This window comes from Micromys minutus (assembly GCF_963924665.1).
Source record: "Micromys minutus genome assembly, chromosome: 27".
Taxonomy (NCBI): domain Eukaryota; kingdom Metazoa; phylum Chordata; class Mammalia; order Rodentia; family Muridae; genus Micromys; species Micromys minutus.
The window spans coordinates 22,108,883-22,136,844 of NC_137962.1; the positions used below are offsets into that span (position 1 = coordinate 22,108,883).

At 43.3% G+C, this 27,962-nt stretch overlaps 1 protein-coding gene across 5 annotated transcripts; it reads left to right on the forward strand.

Moving 5' to 3' along the window:
• Window positions 1-6,505: 6,505 nt before the first annotated feature.
• On the forward strand, window positions 6,506-22,998 carry KANSL2 (KAT8 regulatory NSL complex subunit 2). 5 transcript variants are annotated; one of them, XM_080939210.1, is made up of 10 exons: window positions 6,506-6,555; window positions 7,068-7,326; window positions 9,171-9,349; window positions 9,646-9,760; window positions 12,265-12,432; window positions 12,668-12,830; window positions 14,709-14,805; window positions 16,077-16,228; window positions 20,396-20,503; window positions 21,377-22,998. In XM_080939210.1, the coding sequence occupies exons 2-10, from the start codon at window positions 7,076-7,078 to the stop codon at window positions 21,506-21,508; spliced, it is 1,365 nt and encodes a 454-aa protein (XP_080795336.1). In that variant the 5' UTR covers window positions 6,506-6,555; window positions 7,068-7,075; the 3' UTR covers window positions 21,509-22,998. The 5 variants fall into 5 exon arrangements, with proteins under 5 accessions (XP_080795336.1, XP_080795333.1, XP_080795334.1 ...); XM_080939207.1 differs by having other exon boundaries at window positions 16,077-16,330; window positions 21,377-22,997; XM_080939208.1 differs by having other exon boundaries at window positions 6,541-6,629; window positions 16,077-16,330; window positions 21,377-22,997.
• The last annotated feature ends 4,964 nt before the right edge of the window (window positions 22,999-27,962 follow it).

Below are 27,962 nucleotides of genomic sequence, written 5' to 3' on the forward strand. Positions count from 1 at the left end.
GAATGTATAGGAAGGGATCTATCTTAGGGTGACTTTGTGGTTCTTAATCTGCATGTTTGAAATGTCTGGAGTGCCTGCCATTGCTGTTCAAAAAAAGGAGCTCCTGGCTGATAAACCAGTGATATTTCTTGGTGTGTAACTTTTAAAGTAACATTTTCTTTCTCGGTATTTCCTATGTTGTGCAAGATAGATGTGTCATCATGATTACTAAATTTAGGCTTGGTATTTGTTTAGATTTTGTTTTTCATCCTGACCTTCCCAAAAGGGAATGTACCCTTTAATTTGTATCTTTGTCTGGAATTGATTATTTGATTTGGGAACATGGCTGTTTTTTTTTTTTTTTTTTTAATTACCCTCATTAATGTCACGTATTTTCTAATCACATGCAGTCCCTTACCACAAAAGCTGTCATATTTGCCTTCATAGCATTTCTTCACAGTAAACTGTAGTTATGTTTCTTAGAACTCTGTCTGTAGTGGACTAGAAATAACTGCTTACTAGAGCCTAAATGGCTACTTCATGCTGTAGTCTGGTCTTTTACCATAGCTCAGCACTGAGTTTGGTTAGTTTAGAGACTTTATTATATTAGTTCCTCCTGGCACTGTCTAGATATATGCAGTATCTGCTTCTAAGTCTGTGCATAGGTCCTGAAGCTCCCTCATGGGCTCTGCATGAATGGCTGCGTTGCATTATTTCGTGGTTAGCAGACGCACCTGCCAGTTAGTGTGCATATTGTCCAGTTTCTGTACAAATGAGGCTTCTAAGCCCTGTGTGTCTCCTACCTTTATACCTTCAAAGGGTGAGAAGTAGTATTTGTATATCTAAAGTCATCTGTGGAAACATGGCTTTGTTTTTTAATCTAAACTGTCAAGAAGAAATGAGAGAGTGGTAAGCAGGCTTGGAGCCTCAACTTCTGTAAATTTCATTCCTAAGAGTTTTCTTGACTTTTATGTTGGCAGAAATAAATACCTGTGGATTGTCTTTAGGGCTTTTAGTCATATTACCTGTGTTGTTGGCTAATTCTGGTGAATTATTAAAAGCCAGTGTGGTCTTCTGAAGTATCCAGTTATGCCTTTTGGGTTTAGAAAATACCTAAATATTAGTCTACTTTTCTCATTCATGAATCATTGTGTTTTTGTATCTGAGACTCAGCATCTTTTCCTTCTTGTAAATGATTTTAGTGTTTTGGTTTAGTGTATCCTAATATTTCTATATTATTAGGTTCACCAGTGGTGATAGAAAAATTGAGTGTCTCCAATTGCAAACAGCAGTAGATTTAAATATTGAAACAAAATCATGGTAACATCACTGCTGGGGTTCCTGAAGCCTTTGCAGTGTAATTCACCTCTCACACCTCGCTTCTAGACAAAGGCAATTGGAGGGGTCCTATCTATCCTAGCATGGTTGGAATCTAAATATATGCGTTTCCATTATTTTGGGAACTAATTATTTTTTTAAAGATTTTTTTCTTTTGTTGATGAGTTATTTTGATACTCATGCTAGGAAAAGGGAGAAACAACCATCTTGAGATTGGAATGCCTATTTTATTCTCCTGGCTTTGGGAGAGTTTAAGCAGTCTATGCAACCCATCAGATAGTGAGAAATGGCTTTCTACCATTCCACTGAGCTTTCAGTGACTCTCATACATCCTCAAATGTCTTGAGGTTTGGATCTTGATATTTAGGAAGCATTCTCGCTGCACCACACTGTCATTTCCTTCTAACCCCTCAGTGGATGGAAGCTTAAAAGAAGAATGGTACTGTGATCTTACCTGATGGAGTGGTCTAAACTTACAATTGTTTCCTGAGTGGGTGAGCTCTCCATTTTAGTATTCTAGTGTTAATATGAACTTGGCAATGGGAAGGGAAAGGAGAAGAAAATAATAAAAATCAGTGTCTACTTCTTCCCTTTCTGAGTTCGAAGTACTGGTTATATGAAGAGAAGAAACTCGTGGGGTTTGTGTTGCCATATGAATGTCGAGAGAGATGCTTGACAGCATGTTAATGGAAGCCAGAGCAAGTATGTCTGCTGTCAGGTAATCTGGAAATGCCAGTGTATGCCAAGGAAGTGATTAGCTGATGGCCATAATGAAATCAGTTACAAAGCAGAAGGGCTGTCTGGCCTAAGAACCCAAAGAAAACAGGGCAGCAGCCTTGTGTATGTGTGATTTAGGGTTCTGAACTGGAAACTGATCTGTATTACCTGACTCTCCACACGCAAAACTGTCCATTTTCTTATCAGACCAAAGAACAAAAAGAAAAAAAAAATGAAAAAAGCAAAGTAACACACTTTTACCAGTTTATGTCACTCAGGTACAATTTTGTGGTGAGGTTTTGTTTTTGTTTTTTTGGTTTTTTGTCTGATTTTTGTACTGCTCAGCATATTCTGCTGTTGCCTCTGTCCTCTGTGGGGCACCTCAGTTTTGGGTGCTACTTCTAGGATCTCTACTGCTGTTAGAGGAATGATGTTAGGATGGAAGTGACCATTATCATAAGGGCTCTTTGTAAAAAAAAACTTTAAAAACTCAAAAAAAAATTAAAGAAGGATATTGTATACATTTTATAGTCTGGCTATCAGTTTGATATCTTGCTGTCAAGTATGTTTCTCAATCTGTATTTATCCATCCCATCAATAAACATTAATGATAAAATACCCGATCACTGTTTGTGTGCTCCGTGTCCTTAAACTTGTCTTTAACGATTTTGTTGAGTTCTTACCACTCTGCCTTGGTTTTAACAGTGTTCTATCACACAATGTCATGGATGCTAAGTTTGTTGGAAAGAACTGAGACTTCATTTTAACAGTGAACCTGGTGGATTAGGTGTTTTGTGGGGGGGGGGGGGGCTTTCATGCTGTACATAGCAGGAGCTCACTTAGCAAGCAAGCATCAAGACACAGCCGAACTGCCATCTCTGGTGGGCAGTATGTTTCTATTCTAGACAGGTTCACGGTGTAGCTTGTCTGGCCTCAATCTTGAGTTCTGGGATACACCATGGACTACATGCCTGGCATGTATTTTGAAGAAAACTCACACTTCTTGATAACATGAAAAAGCTGTAAATGCTACATAAGGTAGATCTTAAAAATTACACAAAGGACAAGAACAACTGTGCACAACTACTTCAGACTTCAGGATTACCAGTAGTTTAAAAACATTAAAGGAGGGCTGGAGAGGTGGCTCAGTGGTTAATAGCAGTCACTGCTCTTCCAGAGGTCCTGAGTTCAATTCCCAGCAACCACATGGTGGCTCACAACCATCTGTAATGGAATCCAGTGCCCTCTGTTGATGTGTCTGAAGACATCTGCAGTGTACTCATTACATAAACAGTTCTTTGAAAAAGAAGTGCCAGTGCAGTGGCTCACTGGGTGGGTACAGACATCCATGCCGGCCTCAATCCCTGGCTTTCGTGTGGTAGGAGAGCTGACCCCCACTGGTTTAATCTTCACATATATGCCCCCCCCAAATAAATATAATAAAAGTTAAGAGGAAAAGAGACTTTTAAAAATGATTTTATTTCATGTGTGTTGTCTTATCTGCATGTATGTCTGTGAGGTCATCAGTTTCCCTAAAACTGGAGTTGTATGTAGTTGTAAGCCTACATGTAAGTCCTGGAATCCAAGCTGGGTGCTGTTCATCTGAGTTTTGGTCTTATTTTGCATAGAGGGGCAGGAGAGGGTTATCTCACTGTATGGGACTGGCCTGTAGCTCTAACCCAAGATGGGCTCAAACTCAACTCCTGCCTGAGCCTTCAGCCTGTCAACATGACCGGTAGTTACTGCATTTGGCTTTTATTTTTCATGTGTTCCAAGTGTTTTGTCTGCATGTGTATCTGTGTGCCATGTGTGTGCCTGTGTCCTCCAGGCTGGAAGAGGTTCTGGGAATAGAGTTAGTTGGAAGTGATTGGTCATTGCTGGGAGTCAGGCCTAGGGCCTCTGGAAAGCTGGCTCAGTGGTTTAAAGCATTGCCATTTTTGCAAAGGTGCAGAATACCAGGGTTCACTTCCCAGCATTCACATGGGCTAATACTACCTTTAACTCCCAGTAAACATCCCAGAAGGGATATCCCCCTCTGAGCTCTGGTCACCAGGTATATTCATGGTGTAGGCAAAACACTCATAAGAAAAAGAAAAAGACAAACTGTAGGGCACTGGGAGGTTTCCAGCAAACAGAATCTTCACCCAGCTTCGGTGTTCCTTTGGGGTAGTATATGGATAGAATCAAGGGTGAAGGTTCTTAACAATCTAAGAGATAAGGGTGGCTAGAAGTTCACAAGTGCTGAAGGCAATGAGAATTGTAATACATTTAGAAGATAGAGTCAGTGGAATTTGTTCTAAGGTAAAAGGCAGGTCAAAGATGACTCCATGTTTGACCTGACCAACTAGAAGGATAGAGTTACTGCTTATGGTAGCAGAAGGAACAGGAAGATGGCCTTAATATTAAATCTGACAATTCATGGGCCGAAGGCTTTAGAGCACCATCCAAGCAAGGTCTTGGATAGTGGTACCTACTTAGTAGTCATCAGTTTGTGAATGGAATAGAACGTTGAGATAACCAAGAGAGATAGGTAGTCAGCATTCAGAACTTGGGGTTGGGGGGAAGATGAGCAAGAGACTCAAATGATGCCAAGAATGGGTGACCGAGGAAAATGGGAAGTAAAGACTATAGAGATCTAGAAAATGTTTTTAAGAAGGCTCAGTGGGTTAAGTGCTGTCGTGCAAGCACGGGACCCTGAGGTCAGATCTGCACCCGTGTGAAGGTGTGGTGTGCTGATGCACCCGGAATCCCGGCTAGACTGCAAGCTCCAGGAACAGTGAGGACTCTAGATCTAATGACATCTGGTCTCCATATTGACAAGCAAAGTTGAGCTCACCTGTGAGTGTGCCTACAAATACATGCTTACAGTTGCAGCAGTTGGGAAGCTGAGGCAGAAGGATTACCATTATTTCAAGGTCTGTCTGGGCTACAGAAAGACTGTCTTCTCTGGTCAGGGAAGAGGTTCAATGTGTTAGATATTACAAAACAGTCTTATAAGAAGAAGCCTAGAAGCTTCATTTGAATTAATCAAGTGAGAAAAGTCATCTGTGAGCTTGAATGCCAGTTTGCTGTGGTGAGAAGCCTAACCAGAGAAAATTCAAGAGAGTAAGAAATCTGGGAGTGACAACACACTTTCTGGAGCAGTCCAGGATCCACCTGTCTCCAGCTTCCCTCCACCCAAGCACTAAAGAAGCTGAGGCAGGAGAGTAGCTATTTGAGGCTAGACTGAGCTGTATAAGGAGATCATATCTTAGGTACAGAAATAGGAACAGCAGCTGGAAGAAGAAGAAACAAGGTAAACATTTTTGTTATTTTAAATGGGAGAAATTACATTTCTATTGCTGTGAACAGGTTCCGTGTCCACTGCACCTCATAAAGGACAACACTCAAGGCTGGCTTACAGTTCAGAAGGTTAGTTCATTATTGTCATGGTGGGAAGCATGGTGCTGGAGACGGAGCTGAGAGTTCTGCATCTGGATTTGAAGGCAGCCGGAGGAGACTGAGACACTGGGAATAGTTTGAGCATAGGAAACCTCAAAGCCCACCTGACAGTGATATATCTCCTCCAACAAGGCCATACCTAATGCCATCCCTGATGGGCCAAGCATTTAAACACATGGGACTATAGGGGCCATACCTAGGTTTCTCTGTGTAGCTCTGGCTGTCCTGGACCTGGCTCTGTAGACCAGATTGGCCTCAAACTCAGAGATCCACCTGCTTCTGCCTCCCCAGTGCTGGGATTAAAGCCGCGCGCCACCACAGCCAAGTGAGAGGTACTATTTTAAGAAAATAAGGTAAAGAGCCATTGGATTTCTTATAGGAGGTGTGACTGGAATAAAGAATCATGAAAACGGAATAGCCTGCTGTTTCTATAATACACGATTCAGCAGGGAGTTAGAGAATTTGAGAGAAGCGTGTCCTACGCCAGGTCTCATTCTGATTTTCCATCACTTTATCCGTAAATACTGTCTACCTAAGAGAAAATAATATCTACCCTTTAGGGCTGCTCTACAAAAATTAATTAGTACATATGACTCTTGAGACCGGAAAAAAAAAAAAGAGTTCGAGTGTTAACATGAAATGACCAAAAAAATTAGCTGAGCTGTTCACAATAGAAAACTAATAAAACCTTTTCATGTCTAAAGAGAAAACACGGCCAGCCATTGTTCAACTTTCTGCTGTGTAGGTACGGCAATGAGGTAGTACTCGCGAAGACCGGACACCTCCGTGACCAGAAAACCAACCCTACAGATGGAAAAACATCCGAACCCAGCGACTGGCTGTGGCCCGCCTTTCCGACGGCCCACTCACGGGACGAGTTTCTGACAGACACTTCACTTCAGCCACTCCCGTTACGGAGTCTCTCACTGTTCCGCCCTCCTCGGGGCTAGTGTTGGTCCTGACCAATAGAGACACAGCAGCCTCGGAACAGCGACCAATCAGCGCTTAGGAGCTGCAGGCCGCGTTCCGTGCAGGCGGAGCAGCCAGAGGGCAAGCTGCGCGGCGCAGCGCGGCGGGGAGGTAAGATGGCGCCGTGCCGGGCTCTTGTCCTTTGCTGTTAGGCTGCTGCTCGCCCTTTCTATCAGCTCAGCGCGGTACGTCGTCTCCTGCAGCGTCGGAGTCACTCTTGACTGCCAGGCTTTCGGGAGCCAGGTTCTCTCGTGCCGGGAGCCGTAGGACAAGATGGCGCTTGCAGGACGACGGCATAGGCTCTCGGGCCGGGGCTGTGAGCGCTGAGGCGGCCAGGGACAAAGGCGGCGTGCCGGGGCGTGGGGGCGGGGCGCGCCGTTGCAGTGGTGCCGCGTGGGACAGGCGCCGCGCTTCCGGTCGGCTGCTGCGGAGATTCCGCCAACGTGGTAGGGGCCAGAGCGGCGGGCGGGTAGAGAGAAGGTGAGGGCGGCTGGTGGGTGGGTTAGTAGCGGAAGGCTGGAGGGCTGCGGGGGTTGCGGCCGCCGACCTGCGGTAGCACGTAGACAAGGACTTCTGGCAAGGTTAAGGCCGTTTTGATCTCTCGTGTGACCGCCTCCCCGCAGGTTTTGGTATGAACAGGATTCGGATTCACGTCTTGCCAACGAATCGGGGGAGGATCACCCCAGTGCCCAGATCGCAGGAGCCCCTTTCTTGTTCATTCACTCACCGCCCATGTTCTCAGCCGCGTCTGGAGGGACAGGAGTTTTGCATTAAGCATATTCTTGAAGACAAGAATGCGCCCTTCAAACAATGTAGTTACATTTCGACGAAGAATGGAAAAAGGTGCCCCAGTGCCGCCCCAAAGCCCGAGAAGAAAGATGGGTATGTGTAGAGGAAGGTTGTGCCTTCGGGCTCTGAGAATCGTTCCTTACTTTTCAATGCTGAGGCTTGAACTATGGGCCTGGTGCACGCACAGCACGGGTTGTATCACCGAGCCTGCTTCAACGCCTAAACCTCCTACCTTTAGACTTATTTTTCCTACATTTTGAAGCATTTATTTACTTACCGTTTGTAGTTTGTTTTGTGTGTGTAGGGACACGTGTGGCGGACAGAGGCCAATGTGTTACCACCTCATGGTAAGGTGGATAGAAATCTGCTAGGCTTGGCTTCCAGCGCCACAGACTCCCCCATCCCCTGCCCCCCTTTTGAGACAGTTTCACTCTATTTCTGGAACTCTTCATATGGACAAGGCAGGCTTGGAACAGTTTTGGGAACCTTTTACGGTTTTTAAAAAATTTTGTGTGTGTGGGTATTTTGCTTTCGTGTATGTTAGTGTTCTAAGTTCCTGCTTGAGGAGGAGGGGAGGGCGTTGGGTTTCCTGGAGAGCTAACAGAATGTTGGTGAGCCTGTCCCTGACTTCAGTCTTAAAGTGAAAAGAGGAATATAATATGTAGTCGTTATGTTGGTTATATTTGTGGAGTTTTAGGTCATGTGTTTGTGAAATTGGGATTAAGGATGCATTCCTGGAGAGGCTTGTCAAAACACTGAAGTGGTCGGAACTGATTCTGGCGGTGTTGGTGCAGCCTTTTAATCCTAGCACGTGGGAAGCTCACTTGGGGTGATAAGGAATTAAGACAAGCCTAGGTAGGCTACAGCGTGAATTCCAGAATAGCCAGGGCTGGTTAAACAAAGCCCTGTCTTAACCCTTCCACCACACCAATGATGAGAACACTTGCAACTGCTTAGGCAGGGACATTTTAGTTAATTGCTAACTTGTAAAGTTAAGGTTTTGAGTTCTGACTATGGTCAGACTAATTTTGAACGCTTAATTCTCCTGCCTTAGCTTCTGGAGTTCTGAGATTATTTCCATATTCAGTTTAAAATTCTTCTTCCTTAAACACTTAATTACGAGGATTCACATGCTGCTAAACACATGTGGTCAGAGGACAGCTTTCTTTCCAGAGTTGGTTTTCCTGCTGTGTGTGGTGGTGATGGATCTCAGGTGGTCCAGCCTTGGTGGTCGGTGCTTCTGTTTGCTGAGTCACTGAATTGGTGCTGTAAGTTAATTCTTCATGCCGCAGTGCTGACTCACTTGCCAAGCCTTGTGAATGAGTATGTGTGTGTTTTGGAAGGGGTTTCATGGTTTTGTGTACTTATTTGTACAAGCATGACTTTGTACACATCTTCTAGTTTTAGAATTGAGCTATGTCTGCCTATAGTGGGTTGATATTAAGATGTGTTTCTAGAATTTATTTTGAAAAATGGAAGCAGCTCTGATTTTCTTTGAGATACTGCGGACACTTTTATAGTCAGAATGTTTGGTTTGATGACTAGAACACTGGTTAAACTACTTGTCTTTCTCTTTGATAGCAGCTTCTATGAGCCAGGGAGGGAGCATGTATTAGAGCCTTCCCTGCACACAGCTCTGGACTTGACTGAACAGTACCACACCACACCAAACAAACAACCCCAAATGGCTTAACTTTTTTGATTCACATTGCTCCCCGCCCCACAACTATCCTGGAACTGTGCATACCAGGCTGACCTGGAACTCACAGATCCATCTGCCTCTGTCTCTAAAGTGCTGGGATTAAAGGCATGAATCACCATGCCTGGGTTCCATAGTCATTTATATTTCCATAAGAAAAAAATCAACTGGTAACTGAATATTGCTGGTTCTTTTAAGAGAGAACCTGTTAAATATTAATGATGTTTTGTCTCCTTAGGGTGTCTTTCTGTGCTGAACATGCTCGAAGGAATGCCCTAGCACTTCATGCTCAAATGAAGAAGAGCAACCCAGGCCCTATGGGTGAAACCCTCTTGTGCCAGTTGAGCTCATATGCTAAAACAGAGCTGGGCTCGCAGACCCCAGAGAGCAGCCGAAGTGAAGCCAGCCGGATACTGGGTAAGGATCATGTCTCCTGGGATCAAAAAGGAAGATGCCTCCAAGTGAGTTTGGCAGTGCTCTGGGAACTGGGTGAGAATGCCAAGGCTGCTTGTGCTAGTTGCCAGTTGTTTTGCATTTAGAGTTTGTTTAGATATATTTCTCCCAACCTGGTGACCTTTCCTTCTGTTAAAATCTTAAAAAGTTAAAAACTTTGAATTTTAAGGTTTCAGGTTGATCTCTAAGTAATGTAGCTTCATATGTGGAGTTACAGAGGTGGGAAGTCTTAATGGCTGCTCTTCCCTTCCTTGCCTCAGATGAAGACAGCTGGAGTGATGGGGACCAGGAACCCATTACTGTGGATGAGACATGGAGAGGTGACCCTGACAGTGAAGCTGATAGCATAGACAGTGACCAAGAGGACCCCCTGAAGTAAGTTGTGATGCTGTTCACATGCTGTATGTAGTTAGTATGTAGAATGTAGAAGTAAGTTGTGACTCTACATGAGGCGCTTACATACTTTATGTAGTTAGTATGTAGAATGTAGCATGGCATGTGGTTAATTAATACATGTAGGTGGGGGTAAGTGTCAGGGTTCAACACCATTTTGCTCCAAGGCAAGATTCTCGATTGTTTGCAGAGTCTTGTTACTGGGACTGGGTCAGGCCTGTGAGAGGCTTTAGGGAGGAAGAGACTCTGACACAGGAGTGAGAGGGAGACCAGCAAGTGCTGCCGGCATCGAGAAGGACAGATTTAAAGAGGTGCTTGTGAGTCTCAGGAATAAGGCGAATCATACTTAGACACTTGCTGCAAAATTTTATGATTCTGACTTTTTAAATGAGAAATAATGTGTTCAGCAGTTGGCTTTGGTTTCATGCCTAATAGGAAAACTGATTTAGAAACCCAAATTTTAATTATATTAGTCTATTCTAAGTCATCTTTTTTTTTAAAGATTTATTTATTTATTATATATAAGACACTGTAGCTGTCTTCAGAAACACCAGAAAAGGGCATCGGATCCCATTACAGATGGTGTGAGCCACCATGTGGGTGCTGGAATTTGAACTCAGGACCTCTGGAAGAGCAGTCAGTGCTCTTAACTACTGAGCCATCTCTCCGGCCCTCCACTAAGTCATCTTAAGAGTTTAGAAAATCAAAATAGTTGATGTTTCAAAATCTGTAATTTTTTGAAGCAGGGTCTCATTATGTAGTTGAGACTGGCCTGGAACTCTGTGTTTGAGTCAGGCTGACCAAACTTGGGCTTTCCTAGTACTAGTTTTTGAATCATCTTAGCAGTTAGACAGTGTTTATCTTCAACAGTGTGCAAGTGCACACACACATACATGCACACACTACACTATTTTTTTGAGACAGTTTCTCTGTGGCTCTGGCTGTTGTGGAACTTTGTAGACCAGGTTGGCCTGGAATTCAGTGATCTGCCTGCCTTTGCCCAAAGTTAATCTTCCAGTTTTTAATTACTTAACTCAGAAGCAGGAAACAACCTTTATATTAACCTCTAGAATGTCTCTAAAGTTTGTGATTGACAGGCAAACTAATAAAATTGATATATAGCTCTCCTACATTTTTGCAATAAAGGGTCAGTTTAGGGCACTGAATTTTGAGAATATTGTGAAGAAAGTTGGCCTGTCATGACCTATCATGATAGTGATTGTGTGTGTGTGTGTGTGTGTGTGTGTGTGTGTGTAGGGAGGTATGTGTAGGTTTTGGTGGTGAGATCAGAACCAGAGCCTTGCATGTGCTATATGTGCATTTTACCAGAGGTCTACCTTTAAGCTATGTCCTTTCAACCATGAAGGCCCAAAGTCTCGATAAAAGATTGTGTTTAAAGGAAAATTAGAAGTCACAGTCATTTGATACTTTTGTATGTTAGTTTGCCTGAATGTATGTCTGCACACGGAACCCACAGAGGGTGCTGGATCCCCTGGAACTGGAGTTAAGAGTTGTGAGCTTTTAATGTTGGGAATCAAACCCAGAGCCTCTGCTCTTAACCATTGAGCCATTCTTTCCAGACCCTGACATGTTTTGTAATTAAAATACTAAGTTATTCTGACAAGGGAGCCTTTCTCAAGTAGACCAGATTAATTGCCATAACTTTTCTTGTTGCGCATTTTTACTTTTGTTGAAACAGGGTTTCTCTGTGTATCCCTGGCTGTCCTGGAACTCACAGAGATCCACCTGCCTCTGTTTCAGGAGTGAGTGTTGGGATTGAAGGCATGCACCACCATGCCGGCTGTCTTTACTCATTTTCAATGTATAAGTTAGGAGACATCTTCCCATACAATTTGTGAGATAACATATTGGTGTCCTTTAGTGACTTCCCATCCCTTCCCCTCCCTTCTCTCCCTCCCTTTTCCTCTCCCTCCCTTCCCCTCTTCCTCCCTTCCTCCCTCCCTCCCATCTCTTCTTACAAAGAATCTGCTCAGTTCCTAACGCCCACATGGGACCACTCATAAATCACTTGTAACTCTCCTTTTTAAAAAAAAGTTTTTGGTTTGTTTTCAGTGCTGAAGATGGAACCAAGGACCTTGTTATACATGCTAAGCACTCTGCCTCTGAGCTATGCTCTCTTCCAAGCCTTCTTTATTTTTTTTTTTTTTTAATGCCTTAGTAAAATGCTGTTTGAAAATATTCTTGCTGCAAGTGTCAGTTCGGGTTGACTTTGTTAAATACAAATTGAGGCTATTTTTATTCATTCCTTTATTGTTTTCATTGTTTTTGAGATAGGTTTTTTTTTTTTTTTTTGTTTTTTAAATCTAGGTTGACCTTGAATTTGCTGTGTAGTTCAGATAGTCCTTGAATTCCTGTTCCTCTAACAAGTGCTGGGATTATTGGCACATATCAGTTGCCATGTTTATCTTTATTACTGGTTTCTTTTAATGCTTTGTTGAATTTATCAATTTATTGTTCTATTTTAGACATGCTGGTGTTTATACAGCTGAAGAAGTGGCTCTTATTATGAGAGAAAAGCTGATTCGTTTGCAATCTTTGTACATTGATCAGTTTAAACGACTCCAGCACCTGCTCAAAGAGAAGAAGCGCCGTTATTTACATAATCGGAAAGTGGAACACGAAGCTTTAGGCAAGTTGGATGGAGTAGACTGCCTGTTTTACAGCTTAGAAAAGCATCCTTGACTTTGTAGCCTTTCAGGTGGTGACTGTAATGTTCCACTCAGTACTTGAGGCTGAGGGTAGGAAGTTTGTTGTGAGCTCAAGGCCAGATAGAGTTTCTGTTTTAGAAAACTTGATATATATACATATATATATGTATGTATGTATGTATGTATTTATTTATTTATTTTTTGGTTACTCTCTAGGTAGTAGTCTCCTGACTGGCCCCGAGGGACTTTTGGCCAAAGAGAGAGAGAATTTAAAGCGACTAAAATGTCTAAGGCGATACCGGCAACGTTATGGAGCAGAAGCCTTGCTGCACAGACAGCTGAAGGAGCGCAGGATGCTGGCCACAGAAGGGGCTGCTCAACAGGTGATTTGCAAAATATGCCAAAGTCGATTGTTTTATTCTGGGTGTGCACATTTACTTTATTGATAAGAACATCAGAACATTAACAAAACAGTCCTCGTTTTGAGATCCAACTTCTTTCTACTGACAGCACTTTCTGGGCTGTCAGCAAGACAAGTTCCTGTCTGTTCTGTCTGTTCTGTCTGTCAGTACTGTGCCTGCACAGGCAGCTTTACTGAACTCAGTATTCAAACAGGGGTTTCAGGGATCGAGTCCTAAGTTATTTGGTTCAGGAAGTCAGTCCTTATTTCAAAAAATTGGCAAAAGTTTTACCAAGCAGTTTGGAAATCTTTTTTTTTTTTTTAAAGAGGCAAACTGGGTGTGGTGGTGCTTGCCTGTCTGCAGCCTCATCACTTTGTGGGAGGCCGAGGCAGAATCAGTAAGCTTGAAACCAGCTTGCCGCACACAGTGTTTTGCAAATCAGCCAGTTTAGTAATGGCTGGAGAGCTGGCTTAGTGGTTTAGAGTGTTGATAGCTCTTCCAGAGGACTCAGGTTTGAGTCATGAACCCACGGTCCACTCCAACATCACTCCAACCAGCTGTAGCTCCAGTCCCAAGGGACCCAAAGCCCTCTTCCTGCTCCTCTGGCACTTGACACTGTAGATAAACATGGGCAGCTGAGTGTGGTGACACACCTTTAATCAGCATGCTGGAGGCAAAGTGGAGGCCAGTCGGGGCTCTTACACAGAGAATCCCATCTTGAAAGGCAAAATCGATGGGGACAGGGGTAAAAATAGAGTGAGAGTAGTATCTGTCAAAGGTCAGAGTAAAGCTGAATAATTATATGGTCATGGTTTTTGTTGTATTTGTTGTGTGTCAGTTGTGGCTGTGGAAAGAACTGCCAGTGTAAACAACCCCCTGGATGAAGGCGGTGTTGGCTCTGTTAGAGGCTCTAGTGCATCAGGGCCGAGAGCATGCCAGAACATCTTGGTTGCTGGCTTCCTCTTGATTCCATTTTATTTCGTCTGGGACTTAGTCTGAGCCTCAGTGCAGAGCACAGTCAGGGTGGGTCTTTCCTCCTCAGTCCAAGTCTTACAGAGCCTAAGGGCTTACTAGTGGAATTGCTTCTCAGCTAGTGAGATGAATCTCTAAAATATGCAGGGTTTTAGAGACTTACTTATTTTATGTATATGAGTACACTATCGCTGTCTCAGACACTCCAGAAGAGGGCACCAGATCCCATTACAGATGATTGTGAGCCACCATGTGGTTGCTGGGATTTGAACTCAGGACCTCTGGACTCAAAATAGTGTTTTGTTGGCTGGGCTTGGTGCCACTCTAATCATGGTAGCTCAGGTAGCTGAGGTAGGATCATAGCTTAGGGCCTTCATTCATTTGCCCAGCATGCTTGAGATCACAGCTGGCACTCTGAAAAACCTTATTGTTAAAAGGTAAAGTTTGGTGTTAGAGCATATGTGTGTGATTCTGGGTTTATTCCTTATCATTACAAAAACACTTGATGTTTGAGTCAGGCTCCCATTGGGTAGCCCCCTGGTTGTCCTGTGTGATTGGCCACAGTGTCTGGCTAAAGTAGAGGAGTGTTTTGGAGACGGTCTTGTTCCCTTACCCCTGAAACTTGGTGTAGGTATCTTCATGCAGGTGTTTAGTTAAGGGACAGACTTTTTGTTACCTCTACAGTGTGAAGTGGTGCATTGGGGTCAGGATTAACTCCATTTTATAATGAGGTTTCATTCTTACAGTATTGATGAGTGGGTTTATTAAATGTTACAGTTCCTACTTTGTAGGAGTTGACTTTCCTCGTGTAACTGAATCATATCATAGTTACTATCTATCAGTTTATGTTTTTGTGGGGCTTATTTATATTTGTTTTCTCACTTTTAGGCTCATACCACTCGTTCCAGTCAGAGGTGCTTGGCCTTTGTGGATGATGTTCGCTGCTCCAATCAGTCTCTTCCAATGACCAGACACTGCCTTACCCGTATCTTTACAGCCGTGTGTTTAGTTCTGAGTGTCTGGGTCGGACAGTGGCTAGTTAGGATCTCCATCAGTTTCTCTGAAGATCTTGGTTCCTTTGGCCCTGAATCAAGGCCAGCAGTTTGCTGAAACTGTTGGTTTCAAGCAGGCGCCTAAATAAATGTCTTTCTATGGTCTGTTGGCCATTTCAGAAATTTAAAAATGTAATGGTCAATTCATTAGAAAGGAACATCTGGCTGGATATGGTACCCAGCTCTGTAATTGTAGCTCTTGGTGGGGTGAGGCAAGAGAGAGAATTGGGGTAGGTGACGAAAGCCAACCAAAGGTATGACAGGTGTGTATGGCTGATAGTCTTTATAATGAGATTGTGCAGTTTCTGTATAATACTAATACTTTACTGATTTAGCTTTTGTTCATTAAGTTATGTTAAAACTGTTATCAAGAAGAGAGGATTGCTGGGTTTTCTGCCCAGAACTGAGTCTGCACTGTGAATTTTTGTGCAGTAGTATTGTTCGTGTCCTAACTTATATGCTTTAATTTTACTCAAGTTAGAAACTTTGGTTTTTGAGTTTTTATGTATATTAAAGTTCATATGCCAAATATTTAGAAATCAGAATATTTTCTTAGTTTAGTGTCTTGTCTTTTTTTTTTTTTTTTTTTTTTTTTTTTTTTTTTTTTTTTGAAGATTTGTTTATTTTATGAGTACACTGTAGCTGTCTTCAGACACACCAGAAGAGGGCATCAGATCTCATCACAGATGGTTGTGAGCCACCATGTGGTTGCTGAGAATTGAACTCAGTATCTCTGGGAGAGCAGTCAATGCTCTAACCACTGAGCCACCTCTCCTGCTCCTTGAAGTTAATTTTTATACCCATGTCTGAATGGCTTGCCTTAAAAGTTCTGCTTGGCCACACAGTCAGTTCTCCTTGGGTTGGTAGTGAGGTATTAGGAACAACCATTAACATTTAATGCAACAAGCCTTTTTTATTTGTTTCCATATGGGTTTTCTTTTGTCAGTGTAAGTTTCTTGGAAAGTTGTTGCTACTTAACACCTGTCTCTAGTTTAAATGGCTAGAAACCCGGAAAAGAGGTTGCAAATAAATAAAAAATTATGTGCACAAAATTACACTTAGAGAAGTAACTGGAGATTACTTGTTGTATTTGGCTTTCAGTAAAAATGTGGTGGCTCTCTGCATCGTCAGACTTGTGTTTGGCACTGCAGACTCCCGTATTCTTCCAGTGGGTTGTGGTTTATTTTCCTTAACTGTTCTGTAGATATCTGTCAGGATACAAATCAGGTTCTCTTCAAATGCTGCCAGGGATCTGAAGAGGTACCCTGCAACAAACCAGTTCCTGTAAGCCTGTCTGAGGACCCCTGCTGTCCACTGCACCTCCAGTTGCCTCCTCAGATGTATAAGCCCGAGCAGGTACTGTCTGTGCCAGACGATCTGGAAGCCGGCCCCATGGATCTGTACTTGAGTGCTGCCGAGCTTCAGCCCACTGAGAGTTTACCACTGGAGTTCAGTGATGTAAGTTAGAGAAGCTCTGCTCTTATTGGCCCTTGAGAGAAGGCCCTGTTACTAGTGGTGAGAATAGTTAGCAGTTTTCAGCCAAGAGGATGACATGCTAGCAATGTGTGTGTGCCTGTTACCATATTTGTTCGACACTCTGTGCTTTACCTTTCTCCTCCCCAGACTTTGTTCAGAGACAACCTCACTTTGTAGCTTCAGCTCACTGTGTAGCCTGAGTTGAATGTGAACTCGGGATCTTTGTCTGTCTCATAAGTGTTGGTGTTAGAGACCTGTACCACCCATTCTTGGGCTCCTTTATTTCTCTGGGATGTGATTTATAGAGCACAGCTTAACTATCTGAAGTGTATGATGCCGTCTTTGTTAAGGTGTTTATATGCAGGCACCTGCCATTACTAAGGATATTTGTACCATACTTTGTAATGAGATGAGTACAAACATGATTCTGTATTTGCTTTGGTAGTTTTTAAACATCCTCTTCTTGTAGACGGGGGTTTTCACTGCTCACCCTTATTTTTGACAGATTTTATTACAAAATTTATTCAGTGTTCACACTTTATGTGGTTCAATTCTAATTTAGTGTTTTGATGCTGTTAAGAATGGGATCTGAACATTTCTCTTTTTTTGCTTGCCACTTGAAAACCAGCTTTATACTATGACCTAAAAACTGGCATTTGATGCATTTTTTTACTTTCTTAAAGTTTTTTTTTTTAATGTGTGTGTTTTGTTGTATGTAATGTTTGTTTATGTATGTATGTATGTATGTATGTATGTACGTTTGTGCACGCTCTGTGTGCCTGACATCAGAGGTCAGAAGAAGTTAGATCTCCTGGGACTAAAGTTGTAGCCAGTTGTGAGCCACCATGGATACTTTGCAAGAGTACTAAGAATTTCTGTCTACAAAGTCTGCTGTTTCTCTTCATAGAGCTACAGGGTTTACAGTGAGCTCTTTTGGGAGGCACTTGGTAGAGCAAATGATGTGTAATATAAATCTCTTCTTAAGAGAAATGGCTTTGTGTTTTTAAAGCCTTTTTGTCACTGCTTCCAGGGGATGGTGTTCCTGGGAAGACTTGTTTGTGTCCTGTACAAACTGCTTTTCCTCTGTTTGGAGAGAGGTGATGCCAATCTCTTTTTGCTCTGAGTTTAGCAGCTTAGGATATAGTCTATAAATCTCTTATTTGGAGTAATTGTTTTAAGGCAAACATGGCTTAACATTTTAAGCACTTTCCTCTATGGCTTTAGGAGATGAACCCCCTGGAGTGCTCTCCGTGCTATAAGTAAATCTTACCTCTTTTATTTCTACTCTGATCTAGAGGCTCAAAATGTCTAATCCCTGTTTTCAGAGTTAGAGTTTCAGTACTCAGTGATGGGAAGTTAGAGACCCTTCTTTCCATAGGGTGCAACTGGCTAATGGGGATTTCTTTTTCAGTTCATGGTGTAGTGTCCAGAGCAGGTTTCCTACTTGCCTTTCCTTTTCCTTCCCACTCAAAAATAGATGTTTTCTAGTTTCCTGATACGGACAACAATCTTTTGACCAATCAGTCCCTGGCATTTTCAGAATTAGACTTTTTTTTATATAATGTACCTATGGGTGGAAAGAGCTGGGACCAACCCCAAGTTTTTTTTTTTTTTTTTTAATTAATTTATCATATGAACATGAGATATGAGTACACCATTGCTTTCTTCAGACACACCAGAAGAGGGCATCTGGTCCCAATACAGATGGTTGTGAACCACCATGTGGTTGCTGGGAATTGAACTCAGGACCTGTGGAACAGCAGTCAGTGCTCTTAACCACTGAGCCATCTCTCCAGTCCCTACCCCAAGTTTTAAAAAGAAAGATTGCAGGAAACATCGTGAGCATAGTCTCGGTGCTGTGAGTGTGGGTTTCTGTGGATAGAGAGATGACTAGTGGTTCTGATGAGTAGTAGGAAATGTGGCTGTTTCTTTCGTTCTGCTCACACTGGGCAGTTTGTTTAAATTGCTCCTGTTTAAGGCTTTTTTTTTTTTTTTTTTTTTTTTTAAGGATACAGTATGTATCCTGGACTGGTCTTGAATTCTCAGATATCTGCCCGCCTCTGCCTACCTCCAGAGAGCTGGGATTAAAGGTATGTGTTCCCGTGCTTGGCTTTAGACTGAATTGTTTTTAAAGATTGTTCTGTGTGTACTGATGTTTTGCCTGCATGTATGTGCACCATGTCCATGACCTGGTGCCCTAAGAAGTCAAAAGCCAGATGCCCTGGAGTGGAGTTAGAGTTCTGTGTTGAGTTCCACTGCACCTGAGTTCTCTGGAAGTGCTCTTAACTGCTGAGCTATTTTCCAGCCCTCACTGAAAATTACGTTTGGCCTTTTATTTGTTTAAGATAAGGTCTTTTGCTTTGTAGACCAGGCTGGCTTCAAACTTAGATGTCTTTTGCTTCCTGGGTGTTGGGATTAAAATTTTGGACTTTTAAAAATGGTTCTCCTTCTTAATTATGAAAAGGTTATTTTTATTCCTGGTGATGAACACATCTACATTTAATACATAATTATGTAAAATGATGTTTTCTTGTGACATCTTCATATAGGATTATGATGTACTTTGAGATCTTTTCCCATCAGCCTTTTCTTACTGTGCCTTCTCCTTTCCCTCCCTCTGTCTGCTCTTCTGTAATGTGGGACCTGTACATTCTTAGCTAGAGATTTAAAAAAAGCATTAATTGAAATTGTTGAGATGGCTTGGAATTTGGGTTGCAATGGATTTTTGAATCACTGTAGTGACTTGTACCCTAAATCAGTGTTGGTTTTAGAAAGGAGCCAAGAATAATGTCTTTGATTATGCTGACTACTCTGGGAATGGCTGTCATATGGAAAAAGTATAGTCTAAAATATAATGTTCTTTTTTTTTTTTTTTTTTTTTTTTAAAACAGAATGCTTAACTATGTTAAGTTTAAGACTCAGAGCTTAGCTGGGCCAGTGGCACAGGCCTTAACCCAGCCCCTGGGAGGCTGAAGCAGAGCATCATAAGTTCAAGTCTTGCCTGGGCCACAGGGTGAGTTCCAGGCTAGCCTGGCCACTTAGTAAGACCCATTTCAAAGGAGAGAGGACTGAGATGTAGCTCAGTGTAGAATGTCTGTCAGCTGTGAGAGAGGCCTGACCTTAGGCCACATTGCTTATGCTAGGGATCTGGAGTTAACCATAATATTCTGTCTTTGCCATTTAGAAACATCTGAGTTTCTGTGGTCTGTCATTTCTCTTCCAGCCTTCCTTTCCTCTTTTGTTGCCTGCTTTGTGAACGTTGGTCAGTCTTATATTGTCAAATGATTCCCAGCAGGGTGTTCTGTTACTATGCCCATAGACTGATGGTTCTTATTGGATGCCTCAGTGAGGAACTTAGATGTTGATTATAATTAGCCTTAGAGTATGCTTATGTATTATATTATACTGTGTGTGTGTGCGCGTATGTGTGCACGCACGCACGCACACCATGGCATGCATCTGAGTTAGTTCTTCCACCTGTGACTGAATACAAGTCGTTAGACTACTTACTGAGCCACCCTGTTAGCCCTGTATTTTCTCTTGAAAGTATTCTACACTTTGTGTGTGTGTGTGTGTGTGTATGTATGTATGTATATGTATGTGTTGTGTGCACATCAGAGGACAGTTGTGGAAGTCTGTCCACTCCATCATGTGGATTCTGGGTTTCAAACTCAGTTTATGCCTAATAAAATTTATCACTTTAATCACTTTAGAATTTACAGGTCATTGGTGTTGATTCAGGGTGCTGTGTAGTCATCCTTTTCTTCCAGTGATGTAATCAGATTCTGTAACTGTAACCTCTCTTCCCTCCACTCATGGTAGTCAGTTTTACTTTATGATTTTCTAGTAGAAATTGGTTTGTTGGTTTATATTGTGTTAGCAGCTAGGAAATAGTTTTTACTGTTGTTGGATTTTGTTTAATTGCTCTATCATTCTAAGCAAGGGGAGAAGGAGGGGTTCTGAGAATTACTTTGAGGTTTGGTGAAAATTGTCAGTTTTAGCTTACTGATCTCCTAGATATTGCTGATGGGCTTTTTCTCTCTGTAGGACTTGGATGTTGTGGGCGATGGCATGCCATGCCCTCCGTCACCCCTGCTCTTTGATCCTTCTCTGACTCTTGAAGATCATTCAGTCACAGAAATTGCTGGAGGCCCAGTGAGTATCTTGACATGACTGTCAGCTAAGTTCCCTCATGTAGTGGCCAGGCCAGGCAGGAATCTGTTGGCTAGCATGAATTCCAGGGCATAGTGTGGCTCCGAAGTAGAGTGCAGAAGTGCCCAAGATGGTGGTTTTCTCAGTGAATACCACCAGATGGAACTACCTCCTTTTACTGGAAACAGGTTTTTGTTGTGGGCTGTCTGTTGCTTTAATCAAACACATGGCCAAGAGCAACTCAAGTAGACAAGGACTGAAGTTACCCTTAACTCAGGCAGCGTCCCTCAATGAGGGAGGACAATGGAAAGCTGGAGGCTGGAGCTGATGCAGAGGCCGTGGAGACACTGTTTACAAAACAGTCTTCTTTTGCTTTTGAATGCCTGTCTGGTACTAATTTTCCAGAGGAGCCATAGAACTCCTAATAGTTCTTAACCCTGAATAGAGTGGGGTATACATGTACTTGAGTGAAAGGTGATAGATAAATTGTCCCTCCTAAGGCAGAGTTCATCACTCACTCAGTTAATACCAGTACAGGTGAAGTAGGTTACTGTGGCTCTCACTGAAGACCAGCAGTTGCACTGTAGCTGTTGGTTTCAAGCAGACGCCTAAAGAAACTGTCTTCCTGTGGTTCATTAGCTATTCTGGACTTGAATAGAGAATGACTATTTCATTGGGAAGAAACAAGCCCCTGTTCTCTCTGGTTTGACAACCTCAGTAATGATTCTGATTCTTAGGAACAGCAGAGTACTGGGAAAAGCAACAACCTAGTTACTTTATTTCTTTGGTCTTGTTCTTTAGTATTGTAAATGGGTATTGATAAGTCAGGCCCATTGGAGGAGTCTCTAACCAGAATGCCTTTATTTCTTTTAATAGGGACAGGTGCAGGTGGCTGGGGATGGGTGCAGATCCCAGGGACCTGGAAACGTAGAGAAAGCTTGTGCACCATTCCCTCAGCGTGGATTGGCTGCTGCAAATGGAAAACCGGAACCCACTTCTATCAGTTGACAGTTTGTTCTGGGAACTGTTCGCCTTTGGATTTGAACTTCCCATTCTTCAGACAAGCGTATCTCTGGTCATCTCTCACCGAACAGGGACGACTCAGACCACATTGTTTCCTTCGGGGCTTTAGAGTGCTACAGACAAACATAATCCAAGTTTGTGCGAAATGGATATTTAATATTTAAGTTTTGGGGTTTTTTGATAAGGAAGAGGAAGAGCGTGAGGTGATCCTTTGGGATGCAGTGCGTATTGGAGACTTGCCGGGGAAAAGACATTGATTGCTGTAGTGGGACTTCTAAACCGCAGACAGAAACCCACATGGATGTCTAGGTGAGGTTGTGGTCAAGAACAGTGCTCTTCAGGAGTTGGCTCTTAGTGTCTGCCTGGCCGTATCTAAGCCTGTGTTCAAGCCTCCACTCCACAAAACTGGGCACTAGAAACCCTTTCCCAGTGAGCTGTGCCTGAGGAAAGCAGCTCACAGGTCTGGGCTCTCCTTAATTAATTCTTCTTGCTTTTAACTTATGTAAATTTCTGTGGTGGCTCCTCTATGTAAGATATAGTAAAGTTACTGTATATAGTTTCTATTAAATGTTGAAATGTTATGAAAATGTAAAGTAGTCTGAATTAATTAATTGTGTTTTCTTTGTATTTGCAAATGTCTGTATTATTTTCTGGGTCTTTGCCATCGGGTGGGGAAGGTGCATCCCATTTCCCCAGGACAGGCACTCTGGAGAGACTAATGACAGAGGTGGCGCTTGGTACCCAGTTCCCAGGCCAGATCAACTGTGTTCACTGGAGAATTCAGTAGGGGCTCAAGTCCTGGCATGGAACTTTAGGGCCTTGGTTCAGTCCAAGCGAGGATGATAGAGAGGCAGAGCAGACAGCTTGGTAGATTTGCGTCAAGCCGCTTTCTAGGGGAACATCTAGACAGAAATAATTAGCTGCTCATCCTGAATAACAATTCACAGAAAGAAGCTAATAAAACTACCAAAGGAAAAGATTAAGCTTGTACTTGGGGTGGGCAGTTACCGCTTTACTGCATGAATTCCATTTCTTCCTGCAAGGAAGTAAACTAGAGTGAAGATCCTCTGCTCAGCCCAGACCCCTGTTGGGTGTTTCACACTCTGTTGCTTATGACTAAAACTGCCGGAAGGCATCATGCAGGATCAGGAAGCTGTGAGCTCACACTAACGTGAGACAGCAACCTGGAAGGCTTTCCAAGTCCAACGCTGGTGATAACTTTATCCATCATCTAGATCTCCCAAAACTGCAACCAACTGGGTACCAAGTGTCCAAGTGCCAGAGACTGGTGGGCATTTCTCATTCAAATAATCACATTGGGTTTGGCTAGTGGAAAGTCCAAAAGCATAGTACTGGACCAGATTGTAAGAAGGGGAGCAGGTCCAAACAGCACTAAGGGCGGGCTAGAGTGCATCTGTTAGAGGCAGGCCAAACTGTGTAATCCCCCAACTGCTGAGACACGCAGAGAACCCACAGTACCCCAGGATGGGATAGTGGCTCCTGCTCATGTTGCTGTGCCCAGCATTGTCTTTGACAGATGGATACAAGTACTAAGGGCTTTGTGCTGTTTTGGATTTGCTAACATTCCTTCATCAGTATCCTCTTAGCTATCCGAGGAATCAGGAAGTTAGTGAAACTTAGAGATCTCAGCAAGTTCCTGAAGCCTACAAGGTTCACAAGTCATCTTCCCAAAGATGTGTAAGCAGTAATTATTCTGGGGAGAGGAGACTCTAAAGCCAGCAAACTGCAAACTAGCTCTCAGCAAGTTGTGTAGGGAGCTCCAGGGTTGTAACTTCTGTGAGTTATCACCATTTTAGGGGGATTAACCTGTTTTCAGTGATGTACCCATCTGGACCATCCATGCTTCTGTAAATAAACCAATAAACCCAGCAGTTCACTGAACTGGAATAATTTCTTAGGTGTGTCATGTCGGTTTTCCCTAGGAAACAGTGTGACTGCAGTGACCAGTACTGACCACAAGAGGGAGCTAGGAAGACGTGCTCAAATCTTTGTTACTGATTTTCAGCCAACCTTTAAGATTGGGGCAATCAATCTGAACCAGGAAGAGTGGGAGGAATATGAGACAGGTGAATGGAAAGAGGAGGAAATGATGGAAAGGAAGCAGAGTTGAAGGCTAGAGAGGGAACAGAACCAAGATAAATGATGTACTGGAAGGAATGGATGTTTCCTTACTAAGCCCATGGAGACCTTCTGGGGGCCTATAAGCAATTAAGAAAACAGTACAAGCCCGGGAAGCCCTTTGGTCACATACCTTCTTTTCAAAGGCCTGTTTCATTGTAACGATCTGGTGTTTAGAAGCACTCAGAATGTCAACAAAGTAGCTGGCCGTGAATTAGCATTTACTTGGTGAGAAAAGTGCCAGGCCCCGTGTGTTGCTACTGTGCACAGGGAAGAACTTGCTTTAATCTCTGCGGAACTTCTGCATTAGCAAAACCTTAGCTCAGGTCTGTCTAAGCCCCATTGGATGCTTGGTTAGTCTTTCCAGAAAAGTACCCCCCACCAAAAAAAAAAAAAAATAGACAAATCCTATACAGTCTTACAAATTATTTTCTTACTTTCCTCTCTGCCTCTCATCTCCCACACCCCACCTCTCCTCTTTTGATGGAGTCTCAACAAGTGGCCTTGGCCTGGAACCCTCTATGTAGACCAGGCTGACTTAAGACTCAGACCTTCCTGCCTCTCACTCCTTAGTACTGGGTTTAAGAGCATATGTCACCACACCTGGCTAACTTTTTTTTTTTTTTTAACAATGAGTTAGTGTGTTGGGTCTATCCAGTGGCCTACCTGCCAAACAGGCAGCTCTCCAGAGGACACAGGTGGCTGTCAAATTCTGCTCCAGGGCACCTGACACCCTCTTCTAGTCTCCAAGGGCACTAGACATGCACAGGGTGCACAAGTGTAAGCAAAATTTAACACATAAAAAATCTTTAAAAGAAAAAGATAGCTTGCAATCTGGGTGTGGTGGTGCATGCCTTTAATTCCAGCACTCGGGAGGCAGGGTCAGGCTGACCTCTGGGAGTTCAAGTCCAGCTTCATTTATATAATGAGCTCCAGGACAGCCAGAGCTACCCAGACAGATCCTGTCTCAAATAAACAAACCAAAGTTTATGCAAATGGATTCTTTTTTTTTTTTTTTTTTGCCCAGGATATTTTTTTTTAAAGATTTATTTATCCTTTTATAAGTACACGGTTGCCATCTTCACACACATCTGAAAAGGACATCAGATCCCATTACAGATGTGAGCCACCATGTGGTTGCTGGGGATTGTACTCAGGACCTTTGGGCGCACAGTCAGTGCTCTAACCACTGAGCCATCTCTCCAGCCCCAAGTAGCTTCTTTTATTTAGACAAAGGGAAGCTGCATCATAACCACCTTTATTCCTAGTCACCTTTGCTTCACCAGGTCAGCTCTCAGCCTCATAGGCTTCACTTTCCCTTTGCCTCCTTGACTATGCCATCCCCACCCCCTTTAAGGCGTCTTTACCCTTCTTTTAGTTCTTTGTGTAGCGACCCATGTTCTTTTTTGTCCCAGAGTCAGTCAGGCTCATTTGCATCTGCAGCAGTGTTTTCTTCCACACCTCAGTTTCTTTGGACTACCACCGGCATCTCCCGTGATGCTGAGGTGATAACCGAAATAAGGCCAAAGGAGCATAGTCTGTGATTTAAACAAAATCCTCATCTGTTCCCGTTCGGCCTCCCAAGTCATAGACATGGAGACCTATTAAGGTTATTATTAGAAAGCTGGAAGCCTAGGCAGGCCAGCAAGCAGTCCTCTGTTCTAACCCCCCAGCCTCTCTCAGCCTCGTGGTTCTTTTATCTTCAATCTGAGTCTCTCCCTGGCTTGCTCTGCTCTTGACAAATCCCTTGGCGACCTGCTCACCGCTTCTGGACCCTCTGCCTCATGGCCACATCTTGGTCTGTCCCCCCTTCCTAGTCACAGCTCTTTACTTTCCAATCAGAGATAATGGGGGAGCATTCTTTACATAGAATGGCTACAAGAGACATTCACATCACAACAATGCTGGTGTCTGCATTGTAACCACATCTCTGGGTTGCCTGTTACCTTAGCGCACACCTTTAATTGCAAACAATGAAGGTAAAGTTAGTTTGTAGAAGGAAGTACCTGTATTTAAAAGTGATGCCTACTGCAACCCCATGGAAAGAACAGAATTATCAACTGACCAAACCCACCATAGCTCCCAGGGACTAAAACACTAATCACTGAGCACACATGGAGAGACCCATGGCTCCAGGTGCATATGTAGCAGAGGACAGCATTGTCTGGCATCAATGGGAGGAGAGGCCTTTGGTCCAGTGAAGGCTTGTTCTCCTAGTGTAGGGGAATGCCAAGGTGCTGAGGTGGGAAAGGGAGGTTGGAGAGGGAGCACCTTCACGGAGGCAATGGGAGGGGGAGGGGGGTAGGACTAGGGAGAAAGGGGATGACATCTGAAATGTAAATACAGAGAATATCCAATAAAAAAAGTGATGTCTAATTAAGTGGCAGACAAACTGATGAATCAGAGAAAGATTTGTCAAAATAGGATGTGCCCAACTCTCAAAAGAACAGCGAGAAAAAGGAATGAGAGGGAGCCAGAACAAATTGCTAGAGTTAGACTGAGGCCAAGCAGAGCAAAAAGTCAGATGTCAAGAGAAGCCAGATTGAATCAGTCAGCTTGCAGGGGGTTTGAATCTGAACAGCTGAGTTGAACCAGCCACTCAGAGCTCAGAACAAGAAAGGGTGAACTTATTCAGCAGTAAGTCTCAGAGGCTGAAATGTCTTGGGCCTGGATAAGATTATGTGTAAACTAAAATCTTCCAGGCCTACGTAGGCCTAGCTTACACAGAGGCAGAAAGCCTCCAAGACAACAATTACTACGAGAAAAGTTACTTTAATGTCTCTGGGCACAGAAATCAACATCCAAATAGACAGTGCCCAAGATCAACCCCCCGACAAAGGAGCCTGGATTAGTAACTTGTACATCGTTGTGGCAAAGCCACTGATAGAGCAACCTAAGGGAGGAAGGATTTATCTTGGCTCACAGTCAGAGATGTCAATAAAGATGTGTAGAATCAGAGCAGTTCACATCATGGTGGCCAGGGACCCAGGCAAGATATAGCCCTGAGGATACACCTCCCAGGCACCTAACTGCTTCCAGTAGGCCCCATCTCTTGGTTATGTTGTAAAGCTATGACTCCATCATTTGGTCAGAGGTGACCTGTTAATTTGGTCAGAATCCTTGTGATCTAATCATATCTACAAATGTCTTCAGGTGACACCTCTGTGCATAATCTCTTAGCTTTCTCTCAAGCCAATCCAGTGACAAGATTAACCACTCCAGAGCTGGAGAGATGGCTTGCTTAGCTGCTGCTCCAGAGGTCCCAGGTTCAGTTCCCACATGACTTACAATTGTCTGTCACTTCAGTTCTAGTGAGAAGCCAGATCTTTTAAGTCCAGACTCCTATGTAGAGAAGCTGACCTAAGTTTGAACTCAGGTAAACTAACAGGCTGGTACCTAGCATTAGTTTCCAAGTTGCTCCCCCAACAAGACCTGCATCTCCAGGTTACACCCTCAACAAGACCAGCCTTTCCAGGTTATTCCCCCAACAGACCTGCACCCCCAGGTTACAAGCTCAACCCTTGCCTAACAACCACCAATGCAAAGGGGAACAGAAATAAGTTTATGATATGACTCCCAGCACTGGCCAGTCAAAGGCCACAGTAGCTTTCCAATTAGATGTTGCAACTTACTATAAAGCAAGTGCTTGTTGCTTACTATAAAGCCTTGCCCCGATAGACAATCAGGGCTCCCCCACTGCCAAAACCGTCCTGCGTGATGGCGGTGTGCTAGGGGGAATCTGAGCTAGCTCGAGTAAAGACCGTGCCGTGAGTTGCATCAGGTTGGCTCCTGTCTGGTGTCTGAGGTCATCATGCACATGTTTGAAGGTGAAGCACCTACACTCATACGACTTAAAAATAATAAAAACAACAACATTGATGATTATAACTCATTTTGGGTGTGTTGAGGATCCTGTAGCTCAATGGTTATCACCCCTGGGGGTGGATGAAACAGTCCTTTCACTGGGGCCATATATCAGATACCTTGAATTTACATTATTAACATTACTATCAGATATTGCATTATATCAGATTCGTAACAGTAGGAAAATTACAGTTATGAAGTAGCAGGAAAATAATTTTATGGTTGGGGTTTCCTACACAATAAGGAACTGTATTACAGGGTCGCAGCATTAGGAAGGTAGAGGACCTTGGCTGTAGCTGTTTTGAGACAGGGATCTTGCTGAGTAACCCTGCCGGTCGGGGCCGTCCCATTTCTCTTCTTGCCTTGGCTTCTCGAGCCCTGGCAGGAACTGCATTTCTGTTTCCTCTTGGGGAGAACTCTAGGTTTCCATTCCTCT